Here is a 20,258-nt window from a genome sequence, read left to right as displayed (position 1 = left end):
GACTGACTCGGTGGCCCCCTTTCCGGAGTCCGCGGGCTCCGACGCCACTGTCAGTCCAACACCCAAGGCAACACGATTCGCATTTGACGATAGCAAGACTATCTTATATTTTATCTCATATGTGCCGAGTGCCGACAAAGATACTAGTCTATCTAGAGTCGATATGGCTGACAAGCAACAAATGGAGGCCGAGGGAGCCGAATGTGACAGGAAGGAGCTTCTCAAGCACGCGGTGAGTGTAGGGTAGTATGCAAGGGATTGGCATTCCGCTAACTAGCTGCAGTGTGACCAATGTCGTCTCAGAAAGGTATGCTGATACGTAGTGGAATTGATGCCCGGAGCGCCTGGGGTCACATCGTGTTGCTGTTTTTTGAATTGACCATCCGTACTATCGACAGGTACGCTGCGATAAGCGATCACCATGCTCGAATTGTCGCAGTGCAGGAATCGTCTGCCGCTCAACAGGTGCAGGGCAGAAACCCAAGGAGGATCGCAGACGGGTTCTAATATCCAGCCAGTAGTGAGTAGGAAGCACTAGGGCCCGTCAATGCTCTTGTCTGACTTGCTACAGCGAGAAGAAGATCGATCTTATCGAGGAACGTCTGGGTAAAATTGAAGAAGTCCTTCTTGAGTTGAAATCTAGCCTTGCTCGCAATCCCAATACTGCTGAGACGTGCTACCACGCGACTCCTGTCTCGAAGCAAATGTCTCCAGATACATCTGGCTTTGCTTCCAATACAACGGCCGCGTTGGAACATGAGTCTGGTACTGGGTTTGAGGGCAACTCATCCCTCGCGGCTCATTCCGCCTACGCAAGTGCGTTTCTAGAGACCGTCGTTTCGCGAAGCGCGCCTCAAGTTTCTACCCGAAGATCAATGCAGCGCTCTCGGCGCTAAGGCAGATCGTGAGCATGCAGAGTCAACCACCTGGGTCTTCGTCAAAAGATGTTCCATTGCCGAATCAGAAAAGCTGTCGGGGTTCGAACTTGCGAGACCTGGTCATGCCCCAATTGAGGTGGTTCTGCCAATTTTGCGCCAAATAAAAGGTACTTTTCTCCAAGATTTTCATGATCAGAGTGACTTGAGGTTGACGCATAGCTAGCGAATCTCCCTTTCGCCTTCACATGCTACTTTCCTTTCCTCAGTGTTGATGACTTTATCCAGAAATGTCGCGAGGTGTACTTTGCAACAGAAGATTACTCTGACGCCACTTTCATGGTAGCCAATTGCGGCTTGTATCATATCTTTCTTGAGTATAGCTTCCTTGCGGAAAGTCCACGGATTCGAGATGATTACCAGAAGTACATCCAGCTTTGCCGGAAGAATTTCGAAACCGTGCTAGCAAGCTTGACATTGTTGATGCCGGCAAGACCGGAGTTAATTGAAGCGCTTACTTTGGGAGTAAGCTATTCGCTCCCGCTGTTGCTCAGCCAAGCCAACTAATCGTACCTTCTCTTAGGCTATTCATGCCATTGAAATATCCAAGCCCTCGTTTGCCTGGACGCTGACGTCAAATGCAGCTCGACTGTGTCAGAATCTTGGATATCACCGGAGTTCATCGATGAATCAGTTTAGCGACAACGAGAAAGCAAAAGCGCTTTCGCTTTTTTTGTGTGTTTACTGTCTCGATAAGGCTCTTTCGCTCAGACTAGGGCGTGCATCATCTATACAGGATTATGATATTACCATCCCTGAGGACTTAGGAGGACACAAAGTCGACGAACCTTGGAGAACAGTGTATCATCTATGGGTGAAGATCGCCGAGATTCAAGGAAAGGTCTACGAGCAGCTTTACAGTCCGGCGGCTTTAAGTCGACCGGAACGCGAAAGGGTACTTTGCGCTCGTCAATTGGCGTCGCAGATGGAAGTAGGCGTCATGGAGCCATTCAAGGTAGGCATTCCATGGAGATCAAGTTACCACAAGGGAAGCTTTTTGATTGACGGATCCCTAGGAGCTCGCAAGGTCGTCTCGTACTCTATCGCAGATTGAAGGCTTCGTGATTAAATCGGACGAAGTCAGCAGGTTGGCTATATTGACTTTAATATACAGAGCGATTCCTGCATCAGGGGCATCCACCAGCACTTTTGTACCCGAATGCATAGAGACGGCACGGGCTGCATTGGAGTCGCATCAGGTTTGCATGACAATTTTGAGGGAAAGTAACGAGGCTATGAAATGCTCATATCTGCATTGGTGAGTGTGTCTTGTGTTGTCTTGATGAGAAGATGTCCATTTTCTGATGAATCTTCAGGTCCATTCTCTTCTCGCCGTTTGTCCCATTTATAGTTATCTTTTGCCACGTCATCGAGACTTCTTCCCGAGACGATCTCGCGAGACTAGAAGACTTTGTTTCCTCACTCGGACCGAACTGTTTCCTTTCCGAGGCCATCACGAAACTACATAGTCTTTGTCAAGTACTCAGCAATGTTGCGACGCTATATGTAGAGGCGAGGGTACAGGCCCAGATACAGGAAAACCAGGATCTAGCATCTGTGGGTCAGGAGTTCGATACATATCTGAGTGCTCTTGGCTTGGCCCCTGCATCAGGAGTCGGCGGTTTCCGATGGAATACTGCTGCGTCGGATTCTTTGGCAGCGAGGTCTATGCCTGCACTTGAGAATAGTATGGAAGGACATGACCTTCCAGCTGGCGTCATACCACAGACACAACTGGGAAGCTGGTTTTCTGGAAACCAGCATATGATGGGATTGTTGGAAGAAGATATGTCATTATGGGATCCGGCTACATGGCCTTACTCTTGAAATGCGATCACAGGCGAAATCCGTCATACCGAGATGAATTCACTTTAGATTATATACACTTGCCACCATCAACGATCATCTCCGTGCCATTGATGAAACTGCCCTCGTCACTGGCAAGGTACAAACACATATTCGCCACATCATCTGGGTCGGTCAACCGGCCGAGGGGCACATTCCCGATAAACTTTTCACGATTCTCTGGCGTGTCCTCCATGCCGGTGAACATGGAAAACAGACCCGTCCCGGACAAGAGAGGACTGACTGTGTTGACGCGGATATTGTGGGGGCCGTACTCAGCCGCAAGCCCTTTGGTGGCCTACTGTTGTCAGCTGGCAGAGTTCTACAAAAAGTCAAGCACAGGAGTCCATACATTGGAAACAGCGCCCTTGGATGCATTGTACCACACCAATCCCGGTCGCGGCCTCAAGGCTCCAGTGGAGGAGATGTTGATCATAGAACCTCCTTGGCCCTGCTGGATCAACCGCCCCATCAATGCTTTCGATGCAAGGAAGATGCTCCGAACATTGACATTGAACACACGTTCCCACTCCTCCTCGGTGACTTCCAAAGTGGGCTGTAGGGCACGGATGTCAGCCAAGGGGCACCTCAATAGGATTCACACCGACATCACCCATCGGGAACAGGCAAGCCGTTGTTCATCTGATAGGCCGAACCTTATTCCTGTATGTGGTTCCGGCATTGTTGACGAGCACATCCAACCGGCCAAACTTGGCAAAGGCGAGATCCATGACCTCGTCCCAGTCCGAAACGCTCGTGACGTCCATCTTGTGAAACACCAAGTTTTCGGGATTTTGTGCGGCGATCTTCTCTCCGTTCTCGACATTGATATCGGTGACAATGACCTTGGCGCCCTCCTCACCGAAGCGCCGAGATATGGCGGCGCCGAAGCCCGAGCCTCCTCCTATGCTTGCTTAACGAGACTTCACTTTATTGCATTGGTGCTTTGGAAATTTAAGGAATATACCTGTTACAATGGCAACCTTGCCCTGAAGACGGGCACCGGCTGGAGCTTTGGTCATTTTGATTGCAGCGTATCTTAAACCAAGATAGATCGACAGTCGTACAGCGTATCTCGCGTATAAATAAAGACAAAGACAAGGCGCCATTTATATACCTAAAGCCTATAGCAAAGAGGGGTCAACTCGTGCGGAGACACCGCGGCGCAATGCCGACTCCCGAGTCGATCCTCAGCATCGGCAGTCTGTACCCCTTTCTTCCATGAGTGGTATGTATAACCCATTCAGGTCCACAGGTTCTCGAATCATGCATGCACGAATCCAAGAAGCTATTGCTCTTGGTCGAAGTTAAATGTGGTCGAGTTAGCAACACAAACAAATGCCAATCCTGCGGGGTATTTTCCCTCATACATCCATTCTCCCGGGAAGATGGCCGCAGCCCGCAACACCTACCGGAGTTACTCCATAGCCGTAACTTCAGCACGAACGATTAGAAACTGAGGTCAGCCAGCCCCTGGTTTATGGTTCATATTAGTCGTCTCACAGGTGTGCACAGGCTTGCTTATCCGATCTGCCTCAACTCCGATTAGGCTTCTAATCCCGTCTTTGGTATTCCAGTGTCCTTACTCTTTGGCAGGCGCAGAAGGAGTAATTCTTAAGTATTTCATTTCCAAAGTATGTCCAATCCCTCGTGTATAGAATAAGTACAATGTTATGTTCGTGATAGAATGTTCATCGGTAGAAGTAAGAAAAGAAAAGAAAAGAATAAAGACGGTGAGGGTATCATCCGCGTAGCCAATATTAACCAACCCAAGCCTGTACCTCCTTTCGGCCCCCTAAACGTAAACGCCTGTAGTTTCTGTCGACAGACCGCTTAGTGCGTCGTCACCGATGTCGACACATCCACTGTCTTCACGATACCCATAGCCTCCGACGGCACGATCCGCCGCGACGACGTATCCCCCGAATCGACGTCTCGATCTTCGGATCCCCCTGCGCATTGTGCATGAGGATCTCCTGATCGGACCCGGTATCCAAGTAACTCATCTGGTGTTTGCTGCGGCTGAGTCTCCGATCCGTGCGGCTCTGCTTCGTCACTTTGCTGAGTTCGTGCGTGGAGGTATGCGTTGCTTTGTTGTTGCTGGAGTATTCGTGGAGGACGCGGCTGAGCAGAGCAGAGAGGGAGGGGAGGCAGGCGCAGATGACGCCAATGGCGATTTCGGCATTTCTGCGAGGAGGATTCGCTGTTAGTCCTTTTTGCTTGTGTGGTGTCGGGAAAATGAAGCAGAGCGAGTAGAAAAGAAGGCGAAACGCACCCAAACATATTGATCCGCATAAACGAATACGTCCCGTCTTTGGACTGCCCGGTTTTCAGAATGAGGATGAGGCGGACTATGCTAGATGCGCAGGCTAGTCCTCCGGCGCCGAGGATGCCCATCACGCGCAGCTTCTTTCGCATGGCCATTTGCAGGCTCAGAGTTAGCGGGAGCGGGAGGATGAGGATGATCATGTCGCTGACGACGCTGACGACTGCGTCGGCGAGGATGATTGCTGACTGGTCCAGGCAGGTGCCGTTTGTGTTTTCATCCCAGAATCTTGCAATTGGGTTGCAGATGCGGATTTTGACGATGACGGCCGGGATGTAGTAGAGAAGCATGATTACTAGGAAGACATAGATAAAAAGAACGGCTTTGCGGTAGGGACTGAAGACCCTGGTCATGATCCAGAGGAGTGAGATTTTGGTCAGGAATGCCGTCGGTCCGTACATGACCATTGTCACGTAGACGGTCTACGGTGGTTGAGGTTAGGGACTGATGGGATCTGGTAAGAGATGGGGGAAGCAACCAGACCTTGTGGAAAGGGATCAGGTAGGAGTTTGGCACATCACTCTGGTGCAGTCCACCTCCATAATGTCCCACTGCGAGCTGTTAGCCGCCAGAGTTGCAATTGAAATTCGAATACTAACTGATGAGGGAGATGATAGAGTACATGACTCCAAGGAACTATCTCTCCCACCCAACGTCAGTATGGATAAGTCATAGGCGAATGGCTGGGAAATTGTATACCCAAGCGCCCATGCAAGTCCCTGTATGATGGTCAGTATCTCACATTGGTTAAGCAATTATTGACCTGACCACGCACAGTCTTCCTTCCCGAACCCATTAAGAATGAATATTCGAGTGTAGACACGCAACCCGAAGAATACAGTCATGGCCACGATACATAGTATCTGAGTCGCCGTATTCCAATTCTGCATCGACGTGTCCACGGAATCGCCAACATCTCGCCCAAGCATCACTGCGAGAGCCATGGTAATGGCTCCCCCGCGGAACACTTGAATAAGAGATAGGAGATCTGGTGCTGGATCTGATTAAGGAAATCTTGAGCGCAGAAAAGAAAGGACATTAAAAAGGAACTATGACCTGATGGATCACATAGGAGCGATATTTGTATGAAACACAACTGTGGACTACAATTCACCTATGAGGGATGCGCTAGACCATCATCTAAGAGCATTGTCTCTGTTGGTTCTCCATTCTTCAAGATCGATTTGGCAGTTCCCAGCTCCACACCCCTGACCATCGGGAGAGTCGTCGACTGTCCAGCACCACCAGAACGGTAGACTTGACGATCGACGTTGACACGGAAACTCTTGGCCAGTTCCTACAGAAATTAGCTGGAAAGGTCCCTGCAATCCGGCCGTACGATAATACATGAAGTAATTGACGATCAGGTAGTAAAAGTACTGTGACGGTCTAGTTTATACATTCAAAATTGAGGTGAGAATTTATGTGTAATGATACAATTATACCTATTTGACAAATTAATGAGATGCTCCACAGTGTGTCGGGTTTCTATCGACCTGTAAATTTCCACAATAGGATGGAGGCAAGTATTATCTGTCAGCAGGGGCAGCAGGACAGCATTGACGAGATCTATCTACCTCTTGTCAGACATGAGAACACTTATGAACTATACTTTGAGTAGTTAGAGTTTTGACCGTATACCATATACGGCAGGACGTTTGACATGCCAGGAACGATCTAACGAAGTCCACATAGGAAGGTTGTATTCCCATCGACGCTCAGGATTCGGACAGGATTCGGCCGGTCCTAGACAGTCAGGCCATCTCGAGAGTCAGATACACGGGACGGGCTTACCTGCACAGAAGAGTCCAGGCAGCTTCCAGGCTATCAGCCAAGAAAAATTGATTGGTTTTAATAATGGCTCAGAGCAGGGCCAAACAGTCGTGAAAATGACTGTTTTAGTCAATTTGATTGAGCCGCTGGTTTTCGTCCTACACTAAGAGAAGAAACTTCAGAAACCTCACTCTTGCTGGATATCTGACCCTATTCATAAACTTATATTCCGATTTCAAAGGGTCCATGCATCTAAGATGAGATCTATGGTACTTTGATGGTACATCGAGATAGCAGAGCCATGGTAGCACAAAGTGCAACCGTGCAAAGCATGGGCTGATGGCAGTCAATTCAAAAGAAGAAAAACGCCAAAGCAGCCACCCATTCCGGCCCCCACCACAAGAAAAAGCAAAGTCAAACAAAAGAAATGAAATGAAAAATGAAGAAGGGAAAATGAGACAAAAGGCGATGATCATTGATGTTTCTCTGACAAAGGCATTATCATGCAAGCCTCGTACCCCCTGTTCCTCAGTATCATTACGAAGGATCATTTTTTAAGACCAACAATAGGGCAGCCTTGATACCAGTTTACCCCACAGCGGGGATTGGATCCCACTTGCCGCCACCGCGCCGCCCTACGCCGTTGTCCTTTCCTAATCTGGATAAAGAAATGTGAGCTACCATTCACCGGCCAAGATGAAATGGTAAGCTTTCGTATTACAGCAGTAACTTTGTTGACGGTCGATCATTGGAATCCCAATTTACCAGAGTCTACGGAGATATAATCCGTCGGATTCGCTTAGGAGCTGATACTTTCAGCATATAATGAGATAACTATGTTCTGCCGTCAGCATTCTTCGTTCAGCATTTAATGTGACTTTTGATGCACAATATCCTGGGCGCATTTCTCAAGAGAAATGGACAAATTTCAAGTGCAGCAGTAGCCAACCTACTATTAAAGACTAGTTTCGGACGAAAAACTCTAACCTGCCTGACGTTTGTCGATCACTTAAGGACAGAAACTGCCGGATACACCATAACAAACAAACCCGGTGGCGTGGTTTCAGGGCATGGGGCCATTTTTCAGGCTTCTACAATAGAAGTTCACAGCTTGCTTCCGAGGTGTCGTTCTTTAAGTTCTCTCGTAGGTGCTGGAACAGGTTCAGTGTAATATCAGTTTGCACTACGGAGTACTACTGCGACTACAACAACTTGAACCGTAGGAAATATGGGCTATTGTCATCATATTTCTGAGCCGAAACCGGCCCCAGTTTAGTGTCAACGCCGGAGACTGTCCTAAATTCCCGAACTCCGAGGTAAGTCCTGGCTGCCGAGTTCCAGTAGCGTGTTTGTTGGCGGTTTAAAATTTTCAGCCCTGCAGGAAATAGGGAGACTGTGGACACGTTATATGCCAAGGCAGGTCCAGACATAAAACTGAAGATTGTGGTTTTGCATTTGGGGTTTCACTTGGAACTACCACTTGAAACTATCACTTGGAGTTACTTGGGGTTATCACTTGGAGTAACAGAGACTGCATTGACTTCTCCTATTCCAGCTGCCCAGGACAGGAAGGTCTTTCCGACCGTTGCAAACTTGCAATACACCATCAAAAATAGACCAGTGTATATTCTCAACCGGGATTGGGGTGTGGACCGGTGACTCTGCTCATCTCGGTATTTACTTATAGCCCGAACGGTGAGTAGTGCTCTGTGCGACCGACTTGCCTCCTGTGTACATCGGCTTCAGACTGTATAGGAACTACTCCGTAGCAAGGGGCATTATGAATCTGATACAGAATCGATTGCAATGCTTCATGTTCGACTTATTAGTTGTCATTCCTCGATGTCCTCCCCAGGGTCATACCGCTGCTGCCTTAACGTAGTTGCCTTACGTAGTCCGGCATCCTCAAAACTTTCTAAGAATCAGTCGATTCTTCCCTACCAGTACATAACCTAAAAGATTGCCATCATATTTGGAGGAGATGACACTCCACCAGGCATGTTCAAAGGCACCGAGGTGACGAAGAAACTCCAGCGTTGAAGCTCCTGGCATGTGGTAGCCAGCGCTTCCAGATCGAAAAGCTCTCCTGCTCAGCAATAACATCAACCGTTAGCACTCCACTCAGAGCCTGCTGTCTCAGCGATCAGAGGGTTGACTTACCAATTGGCATTCCCCATCCGGCAAGCACATACTCGTGCAAGAACACATCAGGGTTCTGGGGCGGATAGACCTGTCATTCACGCTGCGTCAGCCAAGCCCACATAGGTTTTTCTGGTTCAATGGTCGTCTCTCACCTCCCAGCTGATCGCATCGCTAGCGATCGCCGCAAACCCCGTATTCCACAGCCATCGAAGCACGTCAGTGGTTGCTTCGACTCCGGCGTGCTCTGGGCTCGGGTTATCGGAATACTGCTGCTTCTGCGCATCGGTCATGATAGTATCCCATTCCTTGGTGACCCCAACCCTCACAAAAAGGATATCGCCCTTTTGGAATGTGATGTTACATTCTTTGGCAATCTCCAAGATGTCCGACAAGCGGACCTGGTGCGTCGAGAAGGTGGTATATTTGATCCCCTTCTTCTCTGCCCATGTCGTGTAGTCAATCAAGACGCCTCGTCCTAGTTTCATACTCAGTAACAAGGTTCCAGACATGCGAATTGAAGCTTACCTGCAATGCCCTCCTTCGCCCAGTGCTGCAGACCGATTCGGTCGTTCTTACGGTCATTGATCTCCTCAACCGTCGTGCCGCCATAGAATACACGCTCTTTCTTCCCAGGAACGGTCTGCGAAAAGTGCCTTAGTCCATCCCATTGACTGCTCTGCTCTGAATAATGACCGTGAGTCCTAAAACCTCAAAAGCTTGGGGAAGACCTACGAGGATTCATCGTATATATATCATCAAACGCGACTCCGCCAAGCAGCGGAATGATCTGATGATTGCAGGGCTGTCGGTTCAAATTCGGATAGTCAAGCTTCGTCATATCCCAGTTCATTGTGACTCGTCGGCCGGTCTTGATCTCAGCTGCCGCTGCCTTGGCCACTACCTCTGGGGTCAGAATGGCGAGTTTTCCCAGTCCCTCTTCATGGCTCCCCGGCTCTCCAACCCAAACTTGTCTAGGGTTGGGGAGTTCATCGAAAGGGATATCCCAGGTAGAGTGACTTCCCATGATGCGATTTCTCTAGAGGTGAATTGGGCCAAGATAAATTGAAGACACGACCCTCTTCTATGTTAATTTTAAGGTCTATAGCATGCAGGGTTCTGCAGCATTCTACTTCTATAGCGCACTAGCCGGAGTAACTATCAAGCGATGGAGGGGTCAAGGAGGGGAAGCTGGTCTTAGTCTGTAGGGTTGAATCAGACAAAAGCAATATCAGCACTCAACACTACCTAGGCTCAAAGTACGAACTACGGCGTACAGACTACAGAGTCCGGACGCGGCATTTGGAAGCTGCTTTGAAATTTTATACACTAAGGTAATTGAGCGCCAATTATAATTACGAGCAGCTAGCTGGTAAAAACCAGGATCCTCTTCTTAGTGCATCCTTGGACGCCTCTGAGACCATGTTGCGCATCACTTGGAGTACTCTAAAGTCTCAGAGTACTTTTTGCGACTGATTCAAGTCCTGACTTCTGAGGCAATTGGATCGCATGGAGCGCTTTGGTTTATAGCATGTCTCTTGTAGTCGTCTCTAGAAAATAATAACCAAATTGATTAATGAGAACCAAGCTACACTATGGAGTGTCTAGTGTATTACTTTTGAGCTTATGAGGAAGGTGAGAATTGCGCCAGGTTCCATCACTTTGGGAAATACTGGATTGTAACAACAAATACAAACAGTGGTAGGTAATGTAATCGAAAGACCGGGATGGAGTGGGGCCGGATGTTCAAAGGGCGGAGCCTGCAGATTATAAAAATATATGATTGGATACGTTGCGACAACAGACCCCACTCAATTTTGGCCTTCTGTCTCTGTCAATCATTACCAGACTATCTCCTAGATGCGTGAGAGAATGTACTACGACTAACGGTTGATGGTCTAGCAGCAATCTATGCACAAATAGCGAAGGACTCAACCTTCTGCACTGAACCCTCAAGGCTTAATCCTTCCGTTCTCATCAATCTGCAGCAAGTGGACCGCGACCCCTCGTCTCCTCGGCCAATGATATACACAGTATGGAGTCATTTAACGCAAATCAGGCCATTCTCAAGGCTGGACCGACTAGCGAGGAGCAAGCGCAACCAGAGGGGTGAAGGGGAGAGCTCAAAGCTCCATTCGCCCTCGCAAATCAGTCTCTTCAGAGCTACTGCAGGGCGATAGACGCGACTATGATATTGGATGCTATGGCAGCATGCATGACTTGAATGTTTTGAGCATTCTTGGTGCTCGGTGTCAGGATTTTCGGTGTCGGCAAGCGAATCGCTTCTTATCTTCACGCGGAAGCTACCTCAGTCGTAACCTCTGCCGATTTTGATCCCCTTCCTTTCCCCCTAGAACCCGTACTCGAACAGTCTAAGTGAGGGGCTGGATCAGAACTGCTGTGAAACCAAGAGTCCGAGTTCCCTCGTACAAGGCCCGCCCGGTCTTTTCCGCTTCCTGCAATCTTTTTTTCTTCTTTGTGATACAGGTCATCTTTGCAGGGGTCAATTCCTCCATTTTGCGGCTCAGCTTGGACAGCTTCGCGTATCATTCAGTTTTGACACAGTATGGGGACTTTCGGTTCACAGACCAGTACCTATAACAGGCTGGTCACTATATTTGTAGCCATTGGGTCAATGGTCAGTATCATGCATCCATGGGCTATATCGGACCATCTTTGTGTCGGCTAATCTGCTCTCCCAGACCTATGGTTACTGTGCGTCCATCATCGGTAGTACAATTGGGCAGCCGGGATGGTATAGCTTTTTCAAGCTCCCTGCCGAGGGAGAACCGGGATATGCCTCAATTACAACGCCGGCTATCTCTACAGCTAATGGTGTCTTCAGCGCCGGAGGTGCTGTTGGCACATTGTTCATTATGTGGTCGTGCGATTACTTCGGTCGTAAGGTGAACATCCAGTTCGGTGCCTTTTTCTCGCTCTTCGGTGGCGCGCTTCAGGCTGGCGCAAACTCGCTCGCGTATGTCCTAACCCGCATTCTTGGTCAAGGCATAGCTGACATCCCGCAGAATGTTCCAAGCGGGTCGGTTTGTCTGCGGTCTCGGTATTGGTATCCTAGTCACGGTGTGTCCCATGTACCTTTCGGAAATGTCAAGCGCGTTTCGCCGTGGCTGGCTCGTCGGTCATCATGCTATTTTCCTTGTCTTTGGTTATATGCTTGCTGGTTGGGTTGGTTTCGCATGCTACTACGCCGAGGGTATTGGTTCGTTCGGCTGGAGGTTCCCGCTGGCCCTTCAGTGTCTGCCGCCTCTTGTGCTCCTCATCGGGTCGCCGTGGCTTCCGCGCTCTCCCCGTTGGCTCATCTCAAAGGGCAAACATGAGGAAGCTAAGGTCGTCTTGGAGCGGCTTCGTCAGTCCCCCGATGACCCGGACAACCTGGTCGCTAAGGAGGAATATTACCAGACTGCAGAGCAGATTCGTTTGGAATCTGAGAGGCTGTCCGAGTACGGCAATGTGTGGAAAGCAGTTGTGAAGAAGAAGTCGTACAGAAAGCGAATGGCCATCGGGTTCCTAACTCAGTGGGGAGCAGAATTTGGTGGGCCTCTGATCATTGTTAGTCTCTCTGATTGTCAAGATTCAACATAGACACTTACAATCTCATAGAACAACTACGCTGTTTTACTATACACGAATCTCGGCATGAAGGGCGGTATGCCTTTGCTCCTGAGCGCAGTGTGGTTGACAACAGCTGGTGAGTATACATGTCAATTCAGGTTTGAGCGCATAGCTTACACCTGCAGGTCTTATCTACAACCCCTTGGGTGCTTGGCTTCATGACAAGGTCAACTCGCGGCGCCGTATGTACATTACCGGTTTTGTTGGAATCATTGTCACCACTTCCTGTTTGGCTGCAATGACTGCCGAATACGCCGGCACAACAAACAAGGCCGGAAACGCCTTTGGTATTCTTTTCATATATCTCTACCTGGCGTTCCAGGGGTAGGTTTCTCCGCAGTGCTTGTGCTGTGCGACACTAACCGATGCACAGAACTTTCTGCGACACGACCATGTATCTCTATGTCTCTGAGATCTTCCCAACCGAGATCAGACCCATCGGCATGGGATTCTCTCTTTTCGGGCAGTTTGCCGGTATATTCATTTCGGTTGTGTTATGGTCTGACAGCAACTGACGACGATGCAGCTACCTTGATCTTGCTTGAGACTGCCCCTATGGGCTTCAACAATATTGGCTGGAAATACTACCTTGTCATCATCTGCTGGTCTGCATTCTTCATTCCAGGTAAGACTAACACGCAACTGCTCGACGGACATCCAGCTAATGCCTCAAAAGTCATCTACTTCTTCTTCCCGGAGACAGCCCGCTTGACTTTGGAAGAGATCGCGAAGAACTTTGGTGAAGAAGTTGCCGTTCATCTCACCGACGCGACCGACGAAGAAAGAGCCCAGCTGGAGCGAACTTTTGTCGACAAGACAAGCAGTGTGCCATCTGAGCCGACTGAGCCGACCAAAGTGTTTGAGGCAAAGGCTGCTTAGAGTTGGATATTGACCTTGGACATCAGTTATCGATCATTGACATTCATTATATAGTAAGGGTATTTCTGGCTGAGAAATACGCCGCTTACTGACTTGAATATAGTTGATTTCGCTTCGAAGTCAGCTTTACCACATGTCTGTACCGAGCTCCGCCTCGAGGATGGATCAAACATACATCATATTATAACATTGCAGTTTTTGCTTGAGTGACGATGGTCATTGGATAATGCGGGCGAAGTTGCACCATTACTTTCCTTTCCTATTGATAGAAGTGATACCTATACCCTCTTTGATGTGTACACATATTGATTTTCAGGATGAAGAGAAGAGCTCGGAGTCTGTTTCCAGGCAGCCAGGAGACTATTTTTGCGCCGAGAAACCAGCAGGATTAGATTAACCCAGGGAATTGAAACCCAAATGTCTCACAATTCTGCAGTCACACATCCCTGATGCTCAACGGCCAAGGCTGCAGAATTCGGCCCTCGGCGCTGATCATTCTTATTGTCCAAGTTTGAGTCAGCAACCATTCCTTCATCCTTAAATCGATAGAGCTCACCGGATCTACATCGTGATTTCCTTCTTGAATGTAGAACTGTCGAGCGGTCTAATATTCATAGCATCCAAACAAGGGACTAACCATGCTGTGAAGAACACATCCTTCTTGGCGAGGATATTCTTAGCATCGCCACTATACAAGTGACCTCATGTCTCACTTGATGTGGAGAAAAAACTGGAGAAGCATGATACTATCGCCTCGACTCTCCAGACCCTCAATCCTCGGTTGGCCTCCGAGACATAGGGGAACATGGAGTATATAAGGAGCTTCAGGACCTTCTGCATATAGTATCTCAAGATCAAGATCAACACCCTCTCATCTCAGCGAAACAATACGGAGTCAACCTACAAAACTACAAGCCATCAAAATGAAGCTCACCACCGTCCTCTCTCTCGCTCCCCTTCTCGGCGCCGCAACCGCCCAGGGACAACAAGAACCCTTCACCCTCAACGTCCGCTGGTCCAACAGCATGGGTACCCTTCAGGGCCCCCTGAACGCCAACGCCGGCGCCTTCTGGATCGGCAAGCCTACCTCCTCCTTCTGCCCGGAGACCGTCAAGGACTGCCCAGCCGCCGTGAATACCACCTCGTTCGTCGCTCAGGGCTCGAAGCTGTTCCTCAACGCCGCTGTGCCCGGCGGTCAGCAGGGTATGTCTCCCCCCCATTCGCCTTATTGCCCCATAGTATTTGGCAGCGTTAGCTAAATATCTGTGTACACAAAGTCTACTTCTCCCCCGAGGGCCAGTTGACCTACACAATCCCGCACAGCGGAAACATCCCCGACGGCTCGCTCACCGACCTCCCCATCATGAAGGACGGCTTCCTCAACCCGTTCCTGACGCTGTGGCTGTGCAGCGCCGACAAGGACGCCAAGCAGTGGCAGGTTTGGGCCGAGTACACGAATGGCACTACGGGTGCGATCACCAACAATGGCTCCAATGGGCAGAATGCTTGCACGAGGATGTCGCTCGAGGCAGAGCCGTATAAGGGAGATAAGGCTTGGGAGTTCTGAACTAACTTATGATGCTTCTAGCTGAGCTGTTGGGTTAGTCGAGTCTAGCGGAGCCGTTGGATGCCAATTGTAAGATATTAGATAGTTAGCGAGTTACAGTAATAAGATCGATTTTTAGTGTTATTGCTATAGTTTCCTTTTTTAAATGACCATGATAAGAATGCATATAGGCATTCAAAGTAGATGAGGAGTCTGTAATCTACAGCTAGTTAAGGCTACCTATGGCCTATATTTTGATCACATTATTGTTGGATTGCCAACGGGATTCTGTCGGCACCGCAAGTATAGTCGACTTGAGTAACATGATATTATAATATCGTCGGCGGCTGTCCATGTTGACTCATCTAGAAACCTCCGCATGGGCCAAATCGGGCATCAAGATGTCTAATCAAGATCTACACAGTAATGAGATTCCCACAAGGTATCAATGACTCTTACCCCAATAAGCCTGGAAAAGGTTTCCGTTCATCCGGGAGTCATTCGCGGAATCCTTGGGCAGCATGACACTTGATGGAGGGTAGCACAATGCTACGGGTACGCCACAACCCGGAATAAGGTGCTGAATAGGACAATTAAAGTTTGGAGAGCACAAAGGCCGGCAGATCTCGTCGGATAAGGAATGGCATCATGTCGCAGGTCGAGATCATTCGATAGATAGCTGGAAACCGGGATCCTTCCTGCTCGGCCGACAGAGATTCAAAGCAAACTCCAGAGTCTTCACTTGCCGAGAGCTCTCCAAATGACGAGAGACAAGAAAAGGGAGGATCCGCACCTCTCCGTGGTGTGGAAGGGCGATTTCCCAGAGGGGAATCCTCGGAGGTTATGTGTTCTAATAAGCTCTCGGGAACGGGATAATGTCGTGGCGAGGCTCGTAGTACGTAGCTGTTTGAAGTTCAGACAGGCGCAAGGAGCTGGGATGATCGGCTGTGCGTGTGAGACAGAATACGACTCGCATATGACACGGACCGTGATGGCCAGTAGGCCAAACGCGTTCACATGACGAGCTTACTTATTGCCCAATATCCCGATGTTTTCGATCAGTAGCTCGAAGAAAGGGCTATTTTTGCTGTCACTTATGATCTTTAAAAATAGTCTAGTCGTCACGACTCTGCTTACTGACAAAAAGCCGGCCTACCAAAGAGAGTTATCGCTTTCAGCGACGACCATGGAAACAAGCTCAAAGAAACCCATGGCAGAGATGACAGCCAATGGCTTCGACGGCTGTGCTCAGGCCCACCACCAGGACGACGGCGATCTCAGAAAGCAAGATCGGCCATCTGCATTCGAGAATCAAGGATATTGTTTCAGTCCCACCGATCCTGCAGGATTGTCATTGACAATCATCTGAATCAGGTCAACCAAGGTGGTGAGGCCGCAGTGGATGATGAAAAGTTGATAACGCAAGAGTGGACCACCGATCGCATTGAGCGTTACATTGACTTTGGAGGAACACAGAAAGCACCAGGTGCGACTCCTACCATGCGACTGTGAGTCTATGACCTTGGAGGCTTAAAGCTAATTATCAACGGGTGCCAAAGGCAAGTCCTCGCCGCAGTTACTCCTGAGAGTCTCATGGTAGATGATTGATTATTTATGGGGCCAGAACAGTGAATCGTTACTAGGATTCCGGCCCCCACTAAAATACCCGAAGGCCCCCCTGAGTCCAAGTTTTGGTTGCAGTTGACGACTATTGGTTAGATACTTCTGCTGCAGGGCATGCATGATATGTCCTCTTCGAATCAGAGACAAGCAGCCAGACACTTCTTTCAGCATAGACTCGGCATTAGGCTGCTTTAGTTTCGCACAGAGATGCCACTAGAATAATTGGCCGATAGCGGACATGCATAATTGGGATGGGGAAGAATCCAAGCTTGCATCGAGGATATAGATAAGTGGTAGAAAGCGAAGGAAGTCAATGGAGGATTGCCCCAATACATAACACTATTGCTTGTCGCGACTCGAGATGGTGCGGTAGAACCGCAGACGAGAATCTGGATCCGAACATCATTTGTTAGCAACCGTGGGGAGAGTGGCCCACTGTTCCCAGTCAGACACGGGTACGATCGGGGCTTCAGGCAAGTGGGAACTGAACGCCTCGAGTTTTCCAGGCTCGAGTCGAATCACGAATAAGAATAGCCGAACGAGGCATTTTTCCCTCTCACGCATTTCTGGGATGCGGATTCTGGACCAGTAGCAATCAGTTGAGCCCGTGTGGTTAGCGATGCACAGGGTAACCTCCACTGACTGGACTAAGGTACTCATAGTCATGGATCATCTTGCCAAATAATAATCATCCACGAGGCACCAGGACCACGAGGCGAAATTGGCACAGCATGATCACCCACTAGGGTCGATCATTATGATCATACCGTCATTCATCCTCCTCCATTAGCAATAGCTCAGGTCCTGAACGTCGAAACTGGTTTAGGGACTGGTTCTGGAATTGGAACTGGGCGCATACGGATTGACTCCATCTGGTGAGGCTGATCGTCGAATTCCAAGGACAGAAGTTGAGTTTGTCGGTCAATAATAAGACTTGGAGAAAGACAAGGGGTGAGTCGGGTGAGGAGTGAGGACCGCAGGTGGGAAGAGAACAACAAAGTTTGACAATCTTCCGTAAATCTTAAATGGGCTGTTAAGAGGTAGGTACCTCGTAATAATAATAATAATCGTAAAAGTAAGAACAATGGACTTATGATGAAGGCTTGAAGCCGAGCTGAGCTCAGTACTCCGATACAGCGGTCAGGGACTGACTCCCCAGAATTGTCCCCTCCCCCCCAAGAAAAAGAAAAGTAAGTGATGAGCATGAGCTTCCTGCTCTTCCCCCGCCAGATCCGGTGATTCGCCGCTCATTTCTCTTTCTTTCTCCGACACAACGACATAACCTCCTCCTCGCTGCAAGTGATTGCAACTGATTCCCCCTCGTTATTATCTATCTATCTAATGCTTCTCATCTATCTACCTCTCAATATCCTTCCATCCGATTCTTGGTACTTTTGAATGGTGTGCCACTAAGTTTGCCGTAAAAAGTATCTCATCATCCCGGTCTATGTTTTGCTTCTGTCGGGATTTCTAGCTATGATTATTACCGTTCGAATCGATCGTTAAATTGTGCCCCGATTTTGGCTTATTATTATTATCATTATTTTATTATTATCCTCCGGTCAAACCGCTGGTCTCCTCTACTTCCTCCCACATCCTCAGCTTCATGTCGCTGCCTTTTAGTTCGGTATCGTGACTCTCCTTCTCATGGAGATGCATACAGTGGTGTTACCCCCGGAAAGCCTGCTCCTCCGCCAACTGCACAATCGCAGCCTGTCGCGGCTCCTGCGCCGGAAAAGAAGAAGCGCGTGCGTCGATGGCATCGTCGTGGGTTTACAGGTTGTTTAACCTGTAGGCGACGTCATGTTCGTTGCGACGAGGCCTCTCCTTCATGCAAGAATTGTACACGGTTAGGTCTCGATTGCGATGGGACTCAAGGTCGAATGACTTTCAAAGTGTATGGCCCATCGCAAGGTGCGCAAGACTTGTCCCAGAGTCCGAACAATATCAGCACGGCAAATGCAATAACGGTCAAAAATCAGCAATTCGATATCAAGCATGTCAAGCAGGAGCCCCAGGACGATAAGGATGATCTGGTTGATGGCATAGTGATTTCTCCGACGACCATTAGCGACTCGACTCCCGTCAAATATCGATTCCAAGATCCCATGTCTCCTTCAGGCTTCATGCCCTCGTCGTTAGACCTCGTAGAGGGCCGCTATTATACCCATTTCATCGAACAGGTCGCAACGCTGCTCCTTATTTACGATAATTCAAATAGCATCAACCCGTTTCGACAATACTTTCCCGAACTCGCTCAGTCGTCACCATCCGTGGCAAGCGCCATGCAAGCGCTTGGTGCGTTGCACCTCGCAAATACGTCGGCCGGCCCAAAGCGCAATGTACATTTTCAACAAGCAATGGGCAAATATGGAGAGGTGGTCAAGACCTTTAGGACGAGGTACACACATCCCGACCACGAAGTTCAAATCACAGACTTTGCGACTTGTCTCTTGCTGTCTTTATTTGAGGTAGGTAACTCCGCAACTACACCCGTCAGCTCCTGACTTAACCTTATCTGATTTAAACTAGATGATGGATTCTGGACATGATAATTGGGCAATCCATCTCAAAGGCGCTCGCGAGATCTACAAATCGTTATTTTTATCGAAGAGAAGCGACCCTGCAAAAGAGGCCCAACGGCTAGCGGAATCGAATCATCCCCTTCGACATTTCCTCATTTCCCTTCTCTCCTATCTCGACGTCGCGGGCGCATGCAATACCAGTGAAGGCACAGTAGTGGAAGGAAGCTACTGGAGGACACACGGAGGCGGATGGGAATACAATCTAGGCACCCCGAGTCTGTCATCGCCCACACCCGGTGATGACCGGTTGAACGAGCTTCGGCAATGCTGGTCCATCATGATGGAGATTCAAGCCGACATTAGCGCTTTTGGAAAAGCGAAACATGAAAAGTGGCTCACGCCTGCGCAACAAGACGTCATTTACGGTGACTTGTTGAACCGTCTCGTTCAATGGCGCGCCGATGCACCGCAATGCATCCAGCAGCTAGGCGAGTTAGACGACGAGAGCCTACAACAATACCAATACCCGGAAGTTATGGAGTATGCCGGATGTATCGAGGCCTATGAGAAAGCGACGATCATCTTCTTGCACAAAGTGGTCGCGGCTGAACGTCCCGATCGTCCTCCCCAGACACCGTTCCTGCAAATGCTGGCCACTCGCATACTCAGTCTGATCAAGAAGCTGGCGAGAGATGTGGGTCAGCTGGCCGTGATGTGGCCCCTCTTTATTGCAGGGCGAGAAACCCGAGATGAAATCCAGCAGAAGGCAGTCCGCCAAACAATGGTTGACTGCAAGCGGTTCGGCTTCAAGGCACGTCGGCCCGATACCCCGTTGCTCAAGATGACACATGAGCTAACTCGTGATATAGAATGTCGATAAGGCCCTCGAAGAACTAGAGAGAGCCTGGTTTAAACAACGCGCGTTCCCGGAGGGTTGGGTCGACAGGATGGATGATATTCGCACATCGATCCTTCTCCCGTAGATGGCTCTAGGCCACTGGATTCTCGGCGCCACGTTTTTGGGGGATGCTTCT

General features: G+C 49.2%; 8 protein-coding genes across 8 annotated transcripts; 4 read left to right on the top strand and 4 right to left on the bottom strand.

Annotated features, from left to right (window-relative positions):
• Positions 1 to 163: 163 nt before the first annotated feature.
• On the top strand, positions 164 to 2,762 carry P174DRAFT_417601 (putative C6 transcription factor; the record flags this gene model as incomplete). The annotated part of the gene is made up of 9 exons (XM_024824616.1): positions 164 to 232; positions 284 to 307; positions 399 to 520; positions 572 to 816; positions 902 to 1,045; positions 1,102 to 1,400; positions 1,459 to 1,890; positions 1,952 to 2,193; positions 2,252 to 2,762. 9 exons carry the CDS (start codon positions 164 to 166, stop codon positions 2,760 to 2,762), a joined length of 2,088 nt encoding a protein of 695 aa, XP_024685175.1.
• Positions 2,763 to 2,811: 49 nt separating this feature from the next.
• P174DRAFT_364853 (SDR family oxidoreductase) lies at positions 2,812 to 3,802 on the bottom strand (the record flags this gene model as incomplete). The annotated part of the gene is made up of 4 exons (XM_024822022.1): positions 2,812 to 3,078; positions 3,133 to 3,336; positions 3,437 to 3,684; positions 3,748 to 3,802. 4 exons carry the CDS (start codon positions 3,800 to 3,802, stop codon positions 2,812 to 2,814), a joined length of 774 nt encoding a protein of 257 aa, XP_024685174.1.
• An 811-nt stretch (positions 3,803 to 4,613) lies between these two features.
• On the bottom strand, positions 4,614 to 6,050 carry P174DRAFT_457352 (putative integral membrane protein; the record flags this gene model as incomplete). Its single annotated transcript, XM_024829546.1, has 6 exons — positions 4,614 to 4,645; positions 4,696 to 4,967; positions 5,056 to 5,528; positions 5,590 to 5,657; positions 5,706 to 5,732; positions 5,870 to 6,050. The coding sequence occupies 6 exons, from the start codon at positions 6,048 to 6,050 to the stop codon at positions 4,614 to 4,616; spliced, it is 1,053 nt and encodes a 350-aa protein (XP_024685173.1).
• A 696-nt stretch (positions 6,051 to 6,746) lies between these two features.
• P174DRAFT_82443 (uncharacterized protein) lies at positions 6,747 to 7,515 on the bottom strand. The gene has a single exon (XM_024832469.1). It carries the CDS (start codon positions 7,428 to 7,430, stop codon positions 7,038 to 7,040), a length of 393 nt encoding a protein of 130 aa, XP_024685172.1. The 5' UTR covers positions 7,431 to 7,515; the 3' UTR covers positions 6,747 to 7,037.
• Positions 7,516 to 8,457: 942 nt separating this feature from the next.
• P174DRAFT_438353 (uncharacterized protein) lies at positions 8,458 to 10,205 on the bottom strand. The gene is made up of 5 exons (XM_024826520.1): positions 9,754 to 10,205; positions 9,547 to 9,702; positions 9,174 to 9,496; positions 9,040 to 9,109; positions 8,458 to 8,965 (listed from the first exon to the last, which is right to left on the bottom strand). Exons 1-5 carry the CDS (start codon positions 10,043 to 10,045, stop codon positions 8,832 to 8,834), a joined length of 975 nt encoding a protein of 324 aa, XP_024685171.1. The 5' UTR covers positions 10,046 to 10,205; the 3' UTR covers positions 8,458 to 8,831.
• A 1,379-nt stretch (positions 10,206 to 11,584) lies between these two features.
• P174DRAFT_363862 (putative MFS sugar transporter) lies at positions 11,585 to 13,530 on the top strand (the record flags this gene model as incomplete). The annotated part of the gene is made up of 8 exons (XM_024821953.1): positions 11,585 to 11,656; positions 11,721 to 11,995; positions 12,045 to 12,588; positions 12,640 to 12,727; positions 12,777 to 12,975; positions 13,025 to 13,125; positions 13,178 to 13,276; positions 13,328 to 13,530. 8 exons carry the CDS (start codon positions 11,585 to 11,587, stop codon positions 13,528 to 13,530), a joined length of 1,581 nt encoding a protein of 526 aa, XP_024685170.1.
• A 923-nt stretch (positions 13,531 to 14,453) lies between these two features.
• P174DRAFT_457349 (uncharacterized protein) lies at positions 14,454 to 15,097 on the top strand (the record flags this gene model as incomplete). The annotated part of the gene is made up of 2 exons (XM_024829545.1): positions 14,454 to 14,733; positions 14,808 to 15,097. 2 exons carry the CDS (start codon positions 14,454 to 14,456, stop codon positions 15,095 to 15,097), a joined length of 570 nt encoding a protein of 189 aa, XP_024685169.1.
• A 3,249-nt stretch (positions 15,098 to 18,346) lies between these two features.
• On the top strand, positions 18,347 to 20,207 carry P174DRAFT_457348 (Zn(II)2Cys6 transcription factor; the record flags this gene model as incomplete). Its single annotated transcript, XM_024829544.1, has 4 exons — positions 18,347 to 18,361; positions 18,382 to 19,170; positions 19,232 to 20,055; positions 20,126 to 20,207. 4 exons carry the CDS (start codon positions 18,347 to 18,349, stop codon positions 20,205 to 20,207), a joined length of 1,710 nt encoding a protein of 569 aa, XP_024685168.1.
• Between the last annotated feature and the right edge of the window lie 51 nt (positions 20,208 to 20,258).

The sequence above is a fragment of the Aspergillus novofumigatus genome, assembly GCF_002847465.1.
Source record: "Aspergillus novofumigatus IBT 16806 chromosome Unknown P174scaffold_2, whole genome shotgun sequence".
Taxonomy (NCBI): Eukaryota; Fungi; Ascomycota; class Eurotiomycetes; order Eurotiales; family Aspergillaceae; genus Aspergillus; species Aspergillus novofumigatus.
The sequence above is the reverse complement of the archived record's forward strand: the minus strand, read 5'-3'. Positions and strand labels throughout refer to the sequence as shown.

Excerpts from the sequence above, each read along its gene's own strand:
- P174DRAFT_438353 (XM_024826520.1), bottom strand. The coding sequence starts at position 10,045 with ATGGGAAGTCACTCTACCTGGGATATCCCTTTCGATGAACTCCCCAAC. Across the intron at positions 9,703-9,753 it reads TATATATACGATGAATCCTC|AGCAGAGCAGTCAATGGGAT; the intron begins GTAGGTCTTCCC and ends GTCATTATTCAG. Across the intron at positions 9,497-9,546 it reads GGCGAAGGAGGGCATTGCAG|GACGAGGCGTCTTGATTGAC; the intron begins GTAAGCTTCAAT and ends GTATGAAACTAG.
- P174DRAFT_82443 (XM_024832469.1), bottom strand. The coding sequence starts at position 7,430 with ATGATCCTTCGTAATGATACTGAGGAACAGGGGGTACGAGGCTTGCAT.